Here is a 14,630-nt window from a genome sequence, read left to right as displayed (position 1 = left end):
ACCTTGACAACCCCATGAACAGTATGAAAAGGCAAAATGATAGGATACTGAAAGAGGAACTCCCCAGGTCAGTAGGTGCCCAATATGCTACTGGAGATCAGTGGAGAAATAACTCCAGAAAGAATGAAGGGATGGAGCCAAAGCAAAAACAGTACTCAGCTGTGAATGTGACTGGTGATAGAAGCAAGGTCCGATGCTGTAAAGAGCAATATTGCATAGGAACCTGGAATGTCAGGTCCATGAATCAAGGCAAGAGATGGCAAGAGTGAACGTCGACATTCTAGGAATCAGCGAACTAAAATGGACTGGAATGGGTGAATTTAACTCAGATGACCATTATATCTACTACTGTGGGCAGGAATCCCTCAGAAGAAATGGAGTAGCCATCATGGTCAACAAAAGAGTCCGAAATGCAGTACTTGGAGGCAATCTCAAAAATAACAGAATGATCTCTGTTTGTCTCCAAGGCAAACCATTCAGTATCATGATAATCCAAGTCTATGCCCCAACCAGTAATGCTGAAGAAACTGAAGTTGAATGGTTCTATGAAGACCTACAAGACCTTTTATAACTAACACCCACAAAAGATGTCCTTTTCATTATAGGGGACTGGAATGCAAAAGTAGGAAGTCAAGAAACACCTGGAGTAACATGCAAATTTGGCCTTGAAATGCGGAATGAAGCAGGGCAAAGACTAATAGAGTTTTGCCAAGAAAATGCACTGGTCATAGCAAACACCCTCTTCCAACAATACAAGAGAAGACTCTACACATGGACATCACCAGATGGTCAACACCAAAATCAGATTGATTATATTCTTTGCAGCCAAAGATGGAGAAGCTCTACACAGTCAACAAAAACAAGACCAGGAGCTGACTGTGGCTCAGATCATGAACTCCTTATTACCAAATTCAGACTCAAATTGAAGAAAGTAGGGAAAACCGCTAGACCATTCAGGTATGACCTAAATCAAATCTCTTATGATTATACAGCGGAAGTGAGAAATAGATTTAAGGGCCTAGATCTTATAGATAGAGTGCCTGATGAACTATGGAATGAGGATCATGACATTGTACAGGAGACAGGGATCAAGACCATCCCCATGGAAAAGAAATGCAAAAAAGCAAAATGGCTGTCTGGGAAGGCCTTACAAATAGCTGTGAAAAGAAGAGAAGCGAAAAGCAAAGGAGAAGAGGAAAGATATAAGCATCTGAATGCAGAGTTCCAAAGAATAGGAAGAAGGGATAAGAAAGCCTTCTTCAGCAATCAATGCAAAGAAATAGAGGAAAACAACAGAATGGGAAAGACTAGAGATCTCTTCAAGAAAATTAGAGACACCAAGGGAACATTTCATACAAAGATGGGCTCGATAAAGGACAGAAATGGTATGGACCTAACAGAAGCAGAAGATACTAAGAAGAGGTGGCAAGAATACACAGAAGAACTGTACAAAAAGGATCTTCATGACCCAGATAATCACGATAATGTGATCACTCACCTAGAGCCAGACATCCTGGAATGTGAAGTCAAGTGGGCCTTAGACAGCATCACTATGGACAAAGCCAGTGGAGGAGATGGAATTCCAGTTGAGCTATTTCAAATCCTGAAAGATGATGCTGTAAAAGTGCTGCACTCAATATGCCAGCAAATTTGGAAAACTCAGCAGTGGCCACAGGACTGGAAAAGGTCAGTTTTCATTCCAATCCCAAAGAAAGGCAATGCCAAAGAATGCTCAAACTACCACACAATTTTGCACTCATCTCTCATGCTAGTAAAGTAATGCTCAAAATTCTCCAAGCCAGGCTTCAGCAGAAAGTGAACCGTGAACTTCCTGATGTTCAAGCTGGTTTTAGAAAAGGCAGAGGAACCAGAGATCAAATTGCCAACATCCGCTGGATCATGGAAAAAGCAAGAGAGTTCCAGAAAAAGATCTATTTCTGTTTTATTGACTATGCCAAAGCCTTTGACTGTGTGGATCACAATAAACTGTGGAAGATTCTGAGAGAGATGGGAATACCAGACCACCTGACCTGCCTCTTGAGAAATGTGTATGCAAGTCAGGAAGCAACAGTTAGAACTGGACATGGAACAACAGACCGGTTCCAAACAGGAAAAGGAGTACGTCAAGGCTGTATATTGTCACCCTGCTTATTTAGCTTCTATACAGAGTACATCATGAGAAACGCTGGACTGGAAGAAACACAAGCTGGAATCAAGTTTGCTGGGAGAAATATCAATAACCTCAGATATGCAGATGACACCACCCTTATGGCAGAAAGTGAAGAGGAACTAAAAAGCCTCCTGATGAAAGTGAAAGAGGAGAGTGAAAAAGTTGGCTTAAAGCTCAACATTCAGAAAACGAAGATCATGGCATCTGGTCCCATCACTTCATGGCAAATAGATGAAGAAACAGTGGAAACAGTGTCAGACTTTATTTTTTGGGGCTCCAAAATCACTGCAGATGGTGATTGCAGCCATGAAATTAAAAGACACTTACTCCTTGGAAGAAAAGTTATGACCAACCTAGATAGCATATTCAAAAGCAGAGACATTACTTTGCCAACAAAGGTCCGTCTAGCCAAGGCTATGGTTTTTCCAGTAGTCATGTATGGATGTGAGAGTTGGACTGTGAAGAAGGCTGAGCGCCGAAGAATTGATGCTTTTGAACTGTGGTGTTGAAGAAGACTCTTGAGAGTCCCTTGGACTGCAAGGAGATCCAACCAGTCCATTCTGAAGGAGATCAACCCTGGGATTTCTTTGGAAGGACTGATGCTAAAGCTGAAACTCCAGTACTCTGGCCACGTCATGCAAAGAGCTGACTCATTGGAAAAGACTTTGATGGTGGGAGGGATTGGGGGCAGCAGGAGAAGGGGACGACAGAGGATGAGATGGCTGGATGGCATCACTGACTCGATGGACGTGAATCTGAGTGAACTCCGGGAGTTGGTGATGGACAAGGCGGCCTGGCGTGCTGCGATTCATGGGGTTGCAAAGAGTTGGACACGACTGAACGACTGAACTGACTGACTGACTGAAATCCATTAACAGAGATAAGGAATATATTAGGTGTGCATGTTCAGAGGCAAAGACAATGAATTTTTGTTTTTCTTCCAACTTTTTTATTGTGGTAAAATACACGGAACATAAAATTTCCTACTGTAACCATTAAATAATGCATTTTTGTTTATTTTGGCAGCTCTGTGAGGCTTGGAGGATCTTAGTTTCCCAACTAAGGATCAAACCCAGGCCCTTGGCAGTGAAACATGGAGTCCTAACCACTAGACTGCCAGAGAATTCCCCTATCTTAACCTTTTAAAAAAATATTTGATTATTTATTTGGCTGCATAGGGTCATAGGGAAAGAACCTGCATACAATGCAGGAGACCTGGGTTCAATTCCCAGGTTGGGAAGATCCCCTGAAGAAGGGAATAGCAACCTACTCCAGTATTCTTGCCTGGAGAATCCCGTGGACACAGGAGCCTGGCAGGCTATAGTCTAGAGGGTAGCAAAGAGTTGGACACAACTGAGCGGTTAACAACGGAGAAGGCAATGGCACCCCACTCCAGTACTCTTGCCTGGAGAATCCCTTGGACAGAGGAGCCTGGTAGGCCACAGTCCATGAGGTTGCTAGGAGTCAGACACGACTGAGAGACTTCACTTTCACTTTTCACTTTCATGCATTGGAGAAGGAAATGGCAACCTACTCCAGTGTTCTTGCCTGGAGAATCCCAGGGACGGTGGAGCCTGGTGGGCTGCCATCTATGGGGTTGCACAGAGTTGGACACGACTGGAGCGACTTAGCAGCAGCAGCAGCTTGAGGAGAAGAGCGTCTTTATATCTGAAAATGAAGATTAGAAGCCAGTAATGTATCAGACAAAAACTCATGAAAATTTTAATCATATGTAGCAGTTTATTTAATCCCTTGTAATTAATCTTCATTCTATTGTCCTTGCCTGATGATTGAGGTTGATCATAACAGTGATAGTTTTAAGGAGTTTGTGAAGTTTTTGTTAAGGCTTGTATGATTGTCCCCTGAAGTGGGTGCCTTGATTACTGGAGATAGTAGAGTGTATACTCTGAGTGAAAGATGCACTTTTAACTTTTTTTTCCTTTGTGAAGGCATTAATCCTGCAGCCAGGAAAGGCTTTAACCCATCAAATAAAAAATGAAGCTTGTCTGGGAGCCAGAAAGCCAAGTGGCTGTCTTGGATTTCCCAGAGCCCTGACTGTTTTATTAAAGCTATTGTTTACCCATTTTAAATTCCCTGATTTACGAGTAGGCTGTTGCCATGTTACAAGGACATCAAGATGGTAAAAGTCTGACAATGAGGGGTTAATTTTTTGTAGAAGCAGAATGAAATTTATCTTCATAGATCATTATGAAATAATATTTATTCATTTTTATCAAAGTAACAAAAGACTTTAAAAACAAATATAAGTCTTTCAAAGGCAAAGAAATTCACACAGTCTGTTATCAAAAGTCACATTCATTCCAAAAAAACTGTGTTCTCTTAATAAAAAGAGAAAACCAAATAAATTCCAGTTTTGTACCAGCTTATAGTCACTGTGAAACAATAGTTATTCACTTAGCCAAAGTAACAATCAGTTCAGTTCAGTTCAGTTCAGTCGCTCAGTCATGTCTGACTCTTTGCAACTCCATGAACTGCAGCATGCCAGGCCTCCCTGTCCATCACTAACTCCCGGAGTCCACCCATGTCCATTGTGTCGGTGATGCCATCCAACCATCTCATCTTCTGCCATCCCCTTCTCCTCCTACCTTCAATCTTTCCCAGCATCAGGGTCTTTTCAAATGAGTCAGGTGGCCAAAGTATTGGAGTTTCAGCTTCAACATCAGTCCTTCCGATGAACACCCAGAACTGATCTCCTTTAGGATGGACTGGTTGGATCTCCTTGCAGTCCAAGGGACTCTCATGAGTCTTCTCCAACACCACAGTTCAAAAGCATCAATTCTTAGGTGCTCAGCTTTCTTCACAGTCTAACTCTCACATCCATACATGGCCACTGGAAAAACCATAGCCTTGACTAGATGGAACTTTGTTGGCAAAGTAATGTCTCTGCTTTTGAATATGCTATCTAGGTTGGTCATAACTTTCCTTTCAAGGAGTAAGCGTCTTTTAATTTCATGGCTGCAGTCACCATCTGCAGTGATTTTGGAGCCCCCCAAAATAAAGTCTGACAGTTTTCACCATTTCCCCATCTATTTGCCATGAAGTGATGGGACCAGATGCCATGATCTTCGTTTTCTGAATGTTGATCTTTAAGCCAACTTTTTCACTCTCCTCTTTCACTTTCATCAAGAAGCTCTTTAGTTCTTCACTGTCTGCCGTAAGGGTGTGTCATCTGCATATCTGCTGCTGCTGCTAATCTGAGGTTATCAGTATTTCTCCCGGCAATTTTGATTCCAGTTTGTGCTTCTTTCAGCCCAGCGTTTTTCATGATGTATTCTGCATATAAGTTAAATAAGCAGGGTGACAATATACAGCCTTGACGTACTCATTTTCCTATTTGGAACCAGTCTGTTGTTCCATGGCCAGTTCTAACTGTTGCTTCCTGACCTGCATACAGGTTTCTCAAGAGGCAGGTCAGGTGGTCTGGTATTCCCATGTCTTTCAGAATTTTCCACAGTTTATTGTGATCCACACAGTCAAAGGCTTTGGCATAGTCAATAAAGCAGAAATAAAAGATTTCAAAGGCAGTTCAACATCTCAAGAAAACTTGTAGTATCCACAAAACTCTTTTTTCAGGGTCCACTTTCCATAAACCCTTTTCTTCACTTTCTGTATTTATCACTTTATTTGTCGATTCAGAGAACAGCCACCTGTAAGTCAGACTTACTTCCTTCTGCCTTAGTAAAATGCAATTCCACTCCTTATACCTTTTTAATAAAAGCACGTCTTACTTTCCTTAAGCAACCATGAACTGTCCTTTATTTCAGTACTCTATAGATCAGTAAACATAAATCACCTAAAGCTCTTATCTCATTTGCATTTTCTTTCCTTAAAAGTTTTTTCATATCAAGACTTTCCTTGTTGAGAAATTTGCAATAGATATAATAAGACCTTATTTAGTTTATATTAAATCTAGGCATAATAAAAGTATTATACTTATTGTTGATGATTCTTAGATATGTCCATATTAATTAGATTAACAAACATTAATATTGATACCAGGTATTAATTTAATATTGAATATTTCCCAGTTCATGTGAACCTGAAATTCATTCAGTTTAATTTATCTTGTATTTAGAATTATTTGTTTCGTAAGCACTTACTTTTCTTTAAGCCAATTAAATTCTAGCTTATTTACAAATTAATTGTAGCAATATCATCAAAAGACAAAGACACACACTAAGACCTACATATCCAGACAGACAGAAATCTCATGTTTGAGATTTTAAATGTCCCTTTGCCTTTTTTTCTTTTCCCTTGGCTTTAAGTTCTGCTAATTTGCCCAAGTCTGAAGTCTCAAGTAGCGTGAGCTGTGTATTTCAAGCACATGATAAGAATTAACTTTAGGCTTTTTCCTAGGTGATTTTCTGTTTTTTCAAGGTGAAGTGAAGTGAAGTGAAGTCACTCAGTCGTGTCCGACTCTGTGTGACCCCCATGGACTGTAGCCTACCAGGCTCCTCAGTCCGTGGAATTTTCCAGGCAAGAGTACTGGAGTGGGTTGCCATCTCCTTCTCCAGGGGATCTTCCCAACCCAGGGACTGAACCCAGGTCTCCTGCACTGCAGGCAGATGCTTTACCATCTGAGCCACCAGGGAAGCCCTTTTTCAAGGCAGTTTGTATCAATCCCAATCTCCTAATTTATCCCTTCTCCCCTTACTCCCTGGTGACCGTAAGTTTGTTTTCTACCTCTATAGAAAACCTCTATTTCTGTTTTATAAATAAGTTCATCTATACTCTTTTTTAAAATATTCCACATATAAGTAATATCATATGATATGTCTTTCTCTGTCTGACTTCACCTGAGGTCCATACATGCTGCTGCAGACAGCATTATTTCACTTTTTATGGCCAAGGAATATTCCATTGTATATATGTACCACATCTTTCTTATTCACTCCTCTGTTGGTGGACATTTAGGTTGCTTCCTTGTCCTGGCTATTGTAAATGGTGCTGCAACGAACATTGGGGTGCTTTATATTTTCAAATTATGGTTTTCTCTAGATATATGCCTAAGAGCAGGATTGGTGGATCATATAGTAGCTCTAATTTTAGTTTTTTAAGGAACTTTCATGCTGTCCTCCATAGTGGCTATACTAAGTCCCAGTAGTCCTGTAACTGGATATTTTGTTCTCCTATGACTGAACATTTATTTTCAGCATTTTAGAATCACCAGCGAGGGAGTTCCCTGGCAGTCCAGTGGTTAGGACTCAATGCTTCCATTGCAGGGGGCACAGGTTCAATCCCTGGTCAGGGAATTAAGATGCTGCAAGCCATGTGACACAGCCAAAAGAAAACCCCCCAAAGTAAAATAAAATCTCCAATGGATAAACTTATGTATATGTATTTTTGTATGACTGAAGGTAGATGTTTCTTTAATCTGATTTATAATATCTAAAAAGATTCAGATTCAAATATTTGAGTATTTGTTAATTATAATGGTCAAAAAAAATAGCTTGCTTGCAATTTCAAGCTGTTCTTCAGTTAAACTGGGATGCAAGCTTTAAAAAAGGGAAGGAAAAATCTATTTCTAAATGGAATCAAGAACACTATCTAATGGTGTGTATTCCCTATAAATATAAATATTTCTATTTTTAAATAAATAGAAATATAGATTTGAAAGAGCCCAATGGTATAACAAATGCTGAGGTCAAAAAATGAAAAAAGAAATGAAAAGAAAAAAGAGAAGATTACATCATGGCTAACCAAGTGCCGTATGCATATACTTGAGACTCTTCTAGCATTTTCTTGGATGCTGTGCACATGTGCTTTGGTACTGTTCTCTTTTGCTATAGTTTTATAGGAGTAGATAATTATATAGCCCTACATTTTTTTTTTTGAAGGAAAGTAAAGAATTATCAGCTTCCTAATTATTGTGGTTTGAGGAGGTCAATAAATAACATTCCTGTTCTTTGGCCAAGATTGGAATGGATTGAAAGACTAGTGTGTTAACCAACTGAGTTTGCTTATATTTCAATCCTGAATTGGATGGGCTTGCCATGTCATGTGTGTGCATGTGCTAAGTTGCTTCAGTCATGTCTGACTCTTTGTGCAACCTTATGGACTGCAACCCACCAGGCTCCCCTGTTCATGGGATTCACCAGGCAAGAATATGGGAGTGGGTTGCCATGCCCTCCTTCAGGGGATCTTCCTGACCCAAGGATCAAACCTACATCTCTTCTCCTGCATTTGCAGGCAGATTCTTTACCACTAGTGCCACCTGGGAAGCCCTTGCCATGTTATGGGTACATCTAAACAGTCTCAGCTTTTCTTGGTGTGTACGGTAGAGGTGAGGGATGGTGTAATGTGCTGAAAAGTTATAGCAGAGACGAGCAGAAAAAATGTGCTTCATGCAGGTGGGTGGATCTGAGGGAGAGTGAGGAAAGGACTGGGAAAAGCAAGTGCGGTTCCTTCTCTGAAACCTATCAGTCATATAAGTCTGTCCTACTCTGGGAGGTGTGAGGAAAGAGGTAGAGAGGGGCCAGGCTTTTTACACTAACTGTAGTATTTTCACATGGAACATGAGGCGTTGTAAACAAATGATTTTCCTAATGTTAACAAATAATACACTTTAAAAATGACATGAAGTTCTATGCATAAATGGCAAGAAAAACTTTAGAAAAAAAAATCAGCACAGAAAGATTAGATCACCTGATGCAGCAATCATTAAATGGTCTCTAGTGATTGCTTATAAAGAAAGCTGAGCACCGAAGAATTGATGCTTTTGAACTGTGGTGTTAGAGAAGACTCTTGAGAGTCCCTTGGACTGCTAGGAGATTCAGCCAGTCCATCCTAAAGGAGATCAGTCCTGAGTGTTCATTGGAAGGACTGATGGTGAAGCTGAAACTCCAATTCTTTGGCCATCTGATGCGAAGAGCTGACTAATTTGAAAAGACCCTGATGCTGGGAAAGATTGAGGGCGGGAGAAGAAGAGGACAACAGAGGATGAGATGGTTGGATGACATCACCAACTCAATGGACATGAGTTTGGGTAGGCTCTGGGAGTTGGTGATGGACAGGGAGGCCTGGGTTTGCAAAGATTCAGGCACGACTGAGCGACTGAACTGAACTGAACTGAGTGATTGCTTTGTTTACTTTATAAATATATGGTTTATTTATTTTTAAATTATAGAGTAGTTGTAAAAATAAAATGAGAACATTACAGATAAATTAAGGTTCTCTTTGTCTGAACATAGTTTTGGACTTCTAGTTCCCTTTCCAGAAGTATTCTCTACTTTTGGCTTATTATGTATCCACCCATCCTCCCAGGCCTATGAAAATACTTTAAAAAATTATTTATTTATTTATGTTATTTTTGGCTGCGCTGGGTCTTTGTTGTTTTGCTCTGGCTTTCTCTAGTTGCAGCAAGTGGGGGCTACTCTTCCTGTGGTGTGCAGTCTTCTCATAGATGTGTGGCTTCTTTCATTGCAGAGCACAGACTCCAGGTGCATGGGCTTTAGTAGTTGCAGCACGCAGGCTCAATAGTTGTGGCTCCCGGGCTCTAGAGCACAGGCTAAGTAGTTGTGGGCTTAGTTGCTCCCTGGCATGTGGGATCTTCCCTCATCAGGGATCAAAATGTGTCTGCTGCATTGGCAGGTGGATTCTTTACCGATGAGCCACCAGGGAAGCCCACTAGAGTCTTTTTATAACCTAATGTTGGAAATGACGTCCCAGCATTTCTCTTGTATTATATGTTTTTTGAAAGAGAGTCATTAAGTGTAGCCCACACTGGTGGCTCAGACGGTAAAAGTGTCTGCCTACAATGCAGGAGACCCGGGTTCGATCCCTGGGTCGGGAAGATCCCCTGGAGAAGGAGATGGCAACCCACTGCAGTACTCTTGCCTGGAAAATCCCGTGGATGGAGGAGCCTGGTGGGCTGCAGTCCATGGGGTCGCAAAGAGTCGGACACGACTGAGCGACTTCACTTTCACTTTCACACTCGAAGGGAAGGAGGAATTCCATAAGAATGTGATTGCCAGGAGGCAGGATGATCCGGGGCCATTTTAGAGGCTGCACGCCATAGGCTGGCTCTCTTTAGGCTTGCAAGATGGCTGTTAACAACAATTGATAAACATTTTTCTCTGAGGTAAGATGCTTCAAAAGGACATTTCTGGCCCTATGCTGAAAGCTTTTCTGATCTCCCCATTTCCCAATTCAATTCAATCAACAAGTTTTGGGTGTTTATTTTTGGCCAGGCTCTTTACTACTTGCTAGGGTTATATGGACCATATCTGCAGAAAGTTCACAAGTCATATTGTTATGGTGTACACATACTCATCTCTGCTTGCTCCTCTTACCTTAACCCCAGCTTCAAGACTTTTCTTTAAATACACCTGCTTTCTCCCCAGAAGGCAGGTCATAGTTTCCCAGACTCTAGTCTGCCACCCTCCTCATTGGGTGGCAAATCAATACATTTCTGGAGAAGGCAATGGCAACCCACTCCAGTACTCTTGCCTGGAAAATCCCATGGATGGAAGAGCCTGGTAGGCTGCAGTCCGTGGGGTTGCTAAGAGTCGGACACGACTGAGAGACTGCACTTTCATTTTCACATTCATGCATTCGAGAAGGAAATGGCAGCCCACTCCAGTGTTCTTGAGTGGAGAATCCCAGGGACGGGGGAGCCTGGTGGGCTGCCGTCTATGGGGTCACAGAGTCGGACACGACTGAAGTGACTTAGCAGCAGCAGCAGCAATACATTTCTTCTTCCTTTATCCTCAAAACTTTGTCCCCATCAATCTCATTTGGTGTGGTGACAAGGACCAAATTGTCAGTAACATATTTATTGACACATTACTATTCAACAACTCTTACGAGCTGTCAAATGTCGATATATATAGTACTCATTTATGAGTCTTAAATGTAATATTTTATTATAGAACATATCGTTTTATTCATTCACATCTTATTGTACATTTCCTTTGTTTATATTTTTCACAAGGAAGAGGGCCTGAATATGAACATGTCTTCTGCACACTTGTAGACATGAAATTGCTGGGTCATAAAAAAGCAGGTTTTAAATTTCACCACAGGTGGCTTATTTTATGCTTCTACCTTGCATTCCACTTCCCAGAGTCCCTTCTCCTGAAATGGTCAGACTTTAATAACATTTACCATCCGTAGATTGTTTTCATTATCTTATGAACAGATAATTTCAGTGTAACAAGTTACACGCAAAAACAGGGCCAGACGAGGCTTGATGTGGCAGAGAAGACTTTCAAGGTTTCACGGTAGGGTTTCACGGACTCTGTTACTACTACTCTTTGGTTCCCCTCAAAGTACTGGCAAATGATAAAGCAAACGAACAGACTGCGAGACCACTGGGATGTGCCCAGTCGACTCATGGAGATGAAATCTGCCTCCGGTTGATGGCGACCCCCCACCTCACACAGTTGGTATGTCCTGGTGGCAGCCTCCCCCCTCAGTGCGGCTTGGTTCCGTCCTTGGGCGCCCGCGCATGCGCCCGCCCCGAGAGCGCGTCGCGACCCCGCGGTGTTTCAGGTTCGCGCGCGCTCGCCCGCCTCAGATTCCTGACGAGCTGCGGCCGCTCGCGGCCAACAGGACCGGAGCGGAGGGGCTCATCCGCGCGGCGCCGACGGTCGGTGAGTACCAGCCGCTTCGGCACACCTCCAGCCGCCTTCTTCCCGCCTCCTCTTCTCCCTCAGTGGGGGCGCGGCCCACTCTTCTCCCGAGCGGAGTCTCTGACTTGGGGTTAGGACCTTCTTGATGCTGAGGCGGGTCTCTTCGGACGCCAAGGTGGGCGCCTGCTGACAGGACGGCTCTTCGGGACGCCAGGGTAGGCCGTTAGGACACCGAGGATGGCCCCTCAGGATACTGGGCGCCTCGACGCCGGTTGGGGCGCTGGGGACCCCGAATGGTCTTCCTCCCTCGACTGCCGGGCCCGCTCCCCTCAAACCGAGGGTGCGGCCTGCCTTCTCCCCAGGTCCCTTTCGGCCCTTCTGGGTCTCCTGCGACCGGCTCCGGTCCCCGCTCAACTCTCGAAGGCGTCTTCCTCACGCTGAGCACCCAGGGAGGGGGCTCCGTCTATGCCGCCTCCTTTCGTGGGGCCTCACAGCCGGGACCTCTCTCGGAGTCAGGTCGACTGGGTCCCCCAGCCCCTTTCTCCTCACGCTCCCTATCTCCTCTAGGCTACTGTTTTCTGTTGGTTAGTGGTCTAGGTTATTTTGCCCAGAAATTAAGATTTTCCTTGGGAATCCTGATCGTCGTGTACCATTTCCCCCTGCCACAGAAGTAGTATGTTTCCGTTCTGTACGATGATAGACAGTGTTTCAGGCCTTTTACATATACGCATTTGTTGAACGTTCACGACAGTCTTATGCCGTAGGTACTCTTACCGTCTTTAACTTATGTGTTAGATAACTGAGGATCAAAGACACACATGGTGTAAGCGGTTGAGCTGGTTTTGAATCCAGCCAGCCTGACTCCAGTGTTCTTGTATATAGTCACTGAATATGAATAAGTGAAAGTCTACTGTCTTTATTTTTTCCTGTCAGAGGCAGTGCCTTTTAGTTGAAATTAGATACATTGTGCTTCAATTATCAGCATTCCCATTTTGAATTTAAGAAATTACCAGATGTTTGATTTTGAGTTTCCTAACTTGTAAAATCATGATAAAAGTGTTCTAAAATCCTGAAACCTACCACGTAGAGTTTTTGGGAGGAATAACTAGTGTCCAAGGACCCAGTAAATAACTATTACTCATTGTGTTTGGATTCTGTTTTTACACACTTGTCTTAAACTGAGGCTGAGTATAAACTGGGAAATAGAGCATGTGTGTGTAGGCATATAGAGCATCGGGGTGTGTGTGTGTGTGTGTGTGTGTGTGTAGGTGTGCATTTACTTTTTTAAATTGGAGAAACAGTAAAGCTCATATGATCAGTTGATGAAGAGCTTGGTATCAGATTTCTTGAATGGTAGATTATTTAGAAGTAAGAATCAATCAGAGAGGACTGTTAAGGTTCCAATGCCTCCAGGCTTTCAGAGCAATTTTGACAGGTTTGGTAGGTAGAACGTCAAGATTTAAAATTTTCTTGTCAGTGATTGTTCTTCGCATAGATCAAGATGATGGATGTGTTGAACAAAAATGACAAACAGTATCTTACAAATTGGAGATTTTCCAGGACGCTACCAACTGTAATATAACAAGTCTCATTTTTGGGTCACCTTTCCTGCCTTTGCATTCTTTTAGAGATGTTTTGTTTCTGTTATGATTGAGAAGAGAGTGTTGGTATCTAGACTCTGTTCCTTTTTTGCAGACACTTAGTGGTAATTCCTTCTGTAGACTCTATTCAAGTAGTTGAAGATAAGCCATTATTTTAGTGATTTTTTTTTTTCATTTTGAAAGATGGCAACTTAAATAGGAGCTGAATTATGTTAGATTGCTTGTTTAAATTGGCTGAACAGTGACTTCTTTAGGGACTTCCCTGGTGGCTTAGCGGTAAAGAATCCGCCTGCAGTTCAGGAGCCACAGGAGACACGGGTTCAATCCCTGGGTGGGGAAGATCCCTTAGAGGAGGAAATGGCAACCCACTCCAGTATTCTTGCATGGAGAATCCCATGGATAGAAGAGTCTGGCAGGTTACAGTCCATGGGGTCGTAAAGAGTTGGACACAACTGAAGCAACTTAGCACGCATGCACATGACCTTTTTTACTCTTAGAATTTCCATGGAAATAGTGTGGCTAAATGTCATGAAGCAATGGAATTTTGGAATCTGTCTGTGGGGTGCCTCTGACTTAATGCTTATTGATCCCTTATCTTATGATTCTTTGAAAGCCCACTTTGAGCCTGTAGATGGTTCTGTGCTAAGGAGAACAGTTTTTGTTTCTTTACATATCTTTAAGAAATTAGATGTATTTGATGGTGTAGCACCATTGCTATCAGATTTGAACATATTGGTTTCAATAATTAAATGTACTACATTTAATTATTGAAACCAATATGTTCAAATCTAACAAGATATTTTCCTAGGGCACTATGGTTCCTCCTGTCTGACCCCATACTTAATCCCTACTTCCAAGTCCTGTTCAAGCTGTTCTCTTAGATTCAAGGATCACCTCAAGTCTTATTCTCCATATAGCAATAGTTTCCTTTGACCTGTAATTTAGCCTTTTGTGTTGTTATATAGCATTCAGTAAGTTAAATATATATAATTTAAACATTTTATTGAATTATATTTTATAATTTAAATATATAGCATAAAGTATGCTAAGTCACTTCAGTTGTGTCTCTTGGCGATTCCATGGACTAGAACTCACTGGGCTCTTCTGTCCATGGGATTCTCCAGGTAAGAATACTGGAGTGGGTTGCTATTTCCTCCTCCAGCGGATCTTCCTGACCCAGGGATAGAACTCGTGTCTCTTACATCTCCTGCATTGGCAGGCAGGTTCTTTACCATTGCTGCTACTGCTTAGTCACTTCAGTCATGC

At 42.3% G+C, this 14,630-nt stretch overlaps 1 protein-coding gene across 2 annotated transcripts in view; it reads left to right on the top strand.

The window, feature by feature from the left end:
* Positions 1–11,631: 11,631 nt before the first annotated feature.
* Positions 11,632–14,630, top strand: part of UIMC1 (ubiquitin interaction motif containing 1) — a 133,463-nt gene continuing 130,464 nt past the window's right edge. The window contains exon 1 of one of the 2 annotated variants that reach the window (XM_069591754.1): positions 11,632–11,784. In XM_069591754.1, the coding sequence (XP_069447855.1) occupies positions 11,640–11,784 (145 nt within the window). In that variant the 5' untranslated portion in view covers positions 11,632–11,639. Of the gene's footprint in view, positions 11,979–14,630 lie in introns of both variants that reach the window. The other variant, XM_069591755.1, reaches the window with a different exon arrangement.

The sequence above is a fragment of the Ovis canadensis genome, chromosome 5 (genome assembly GCF_042477335.2).
Source record: "Ovis canadensis isolate MfBH-ARS-UI-01 breed Bighorn chromosome 5, ARS-UI_OviCan_v2, whole genome shotgun sequence".
Taxonomy (NCBI): Eukaryota; Metazoa; Chordata; class Mammalia; order Artiodactyla; family Bovidae; genus Ovis; species Ovis canadensis.
This window is presented reverse-complemented; position numbering and strand designations above follow the sequence as displayed.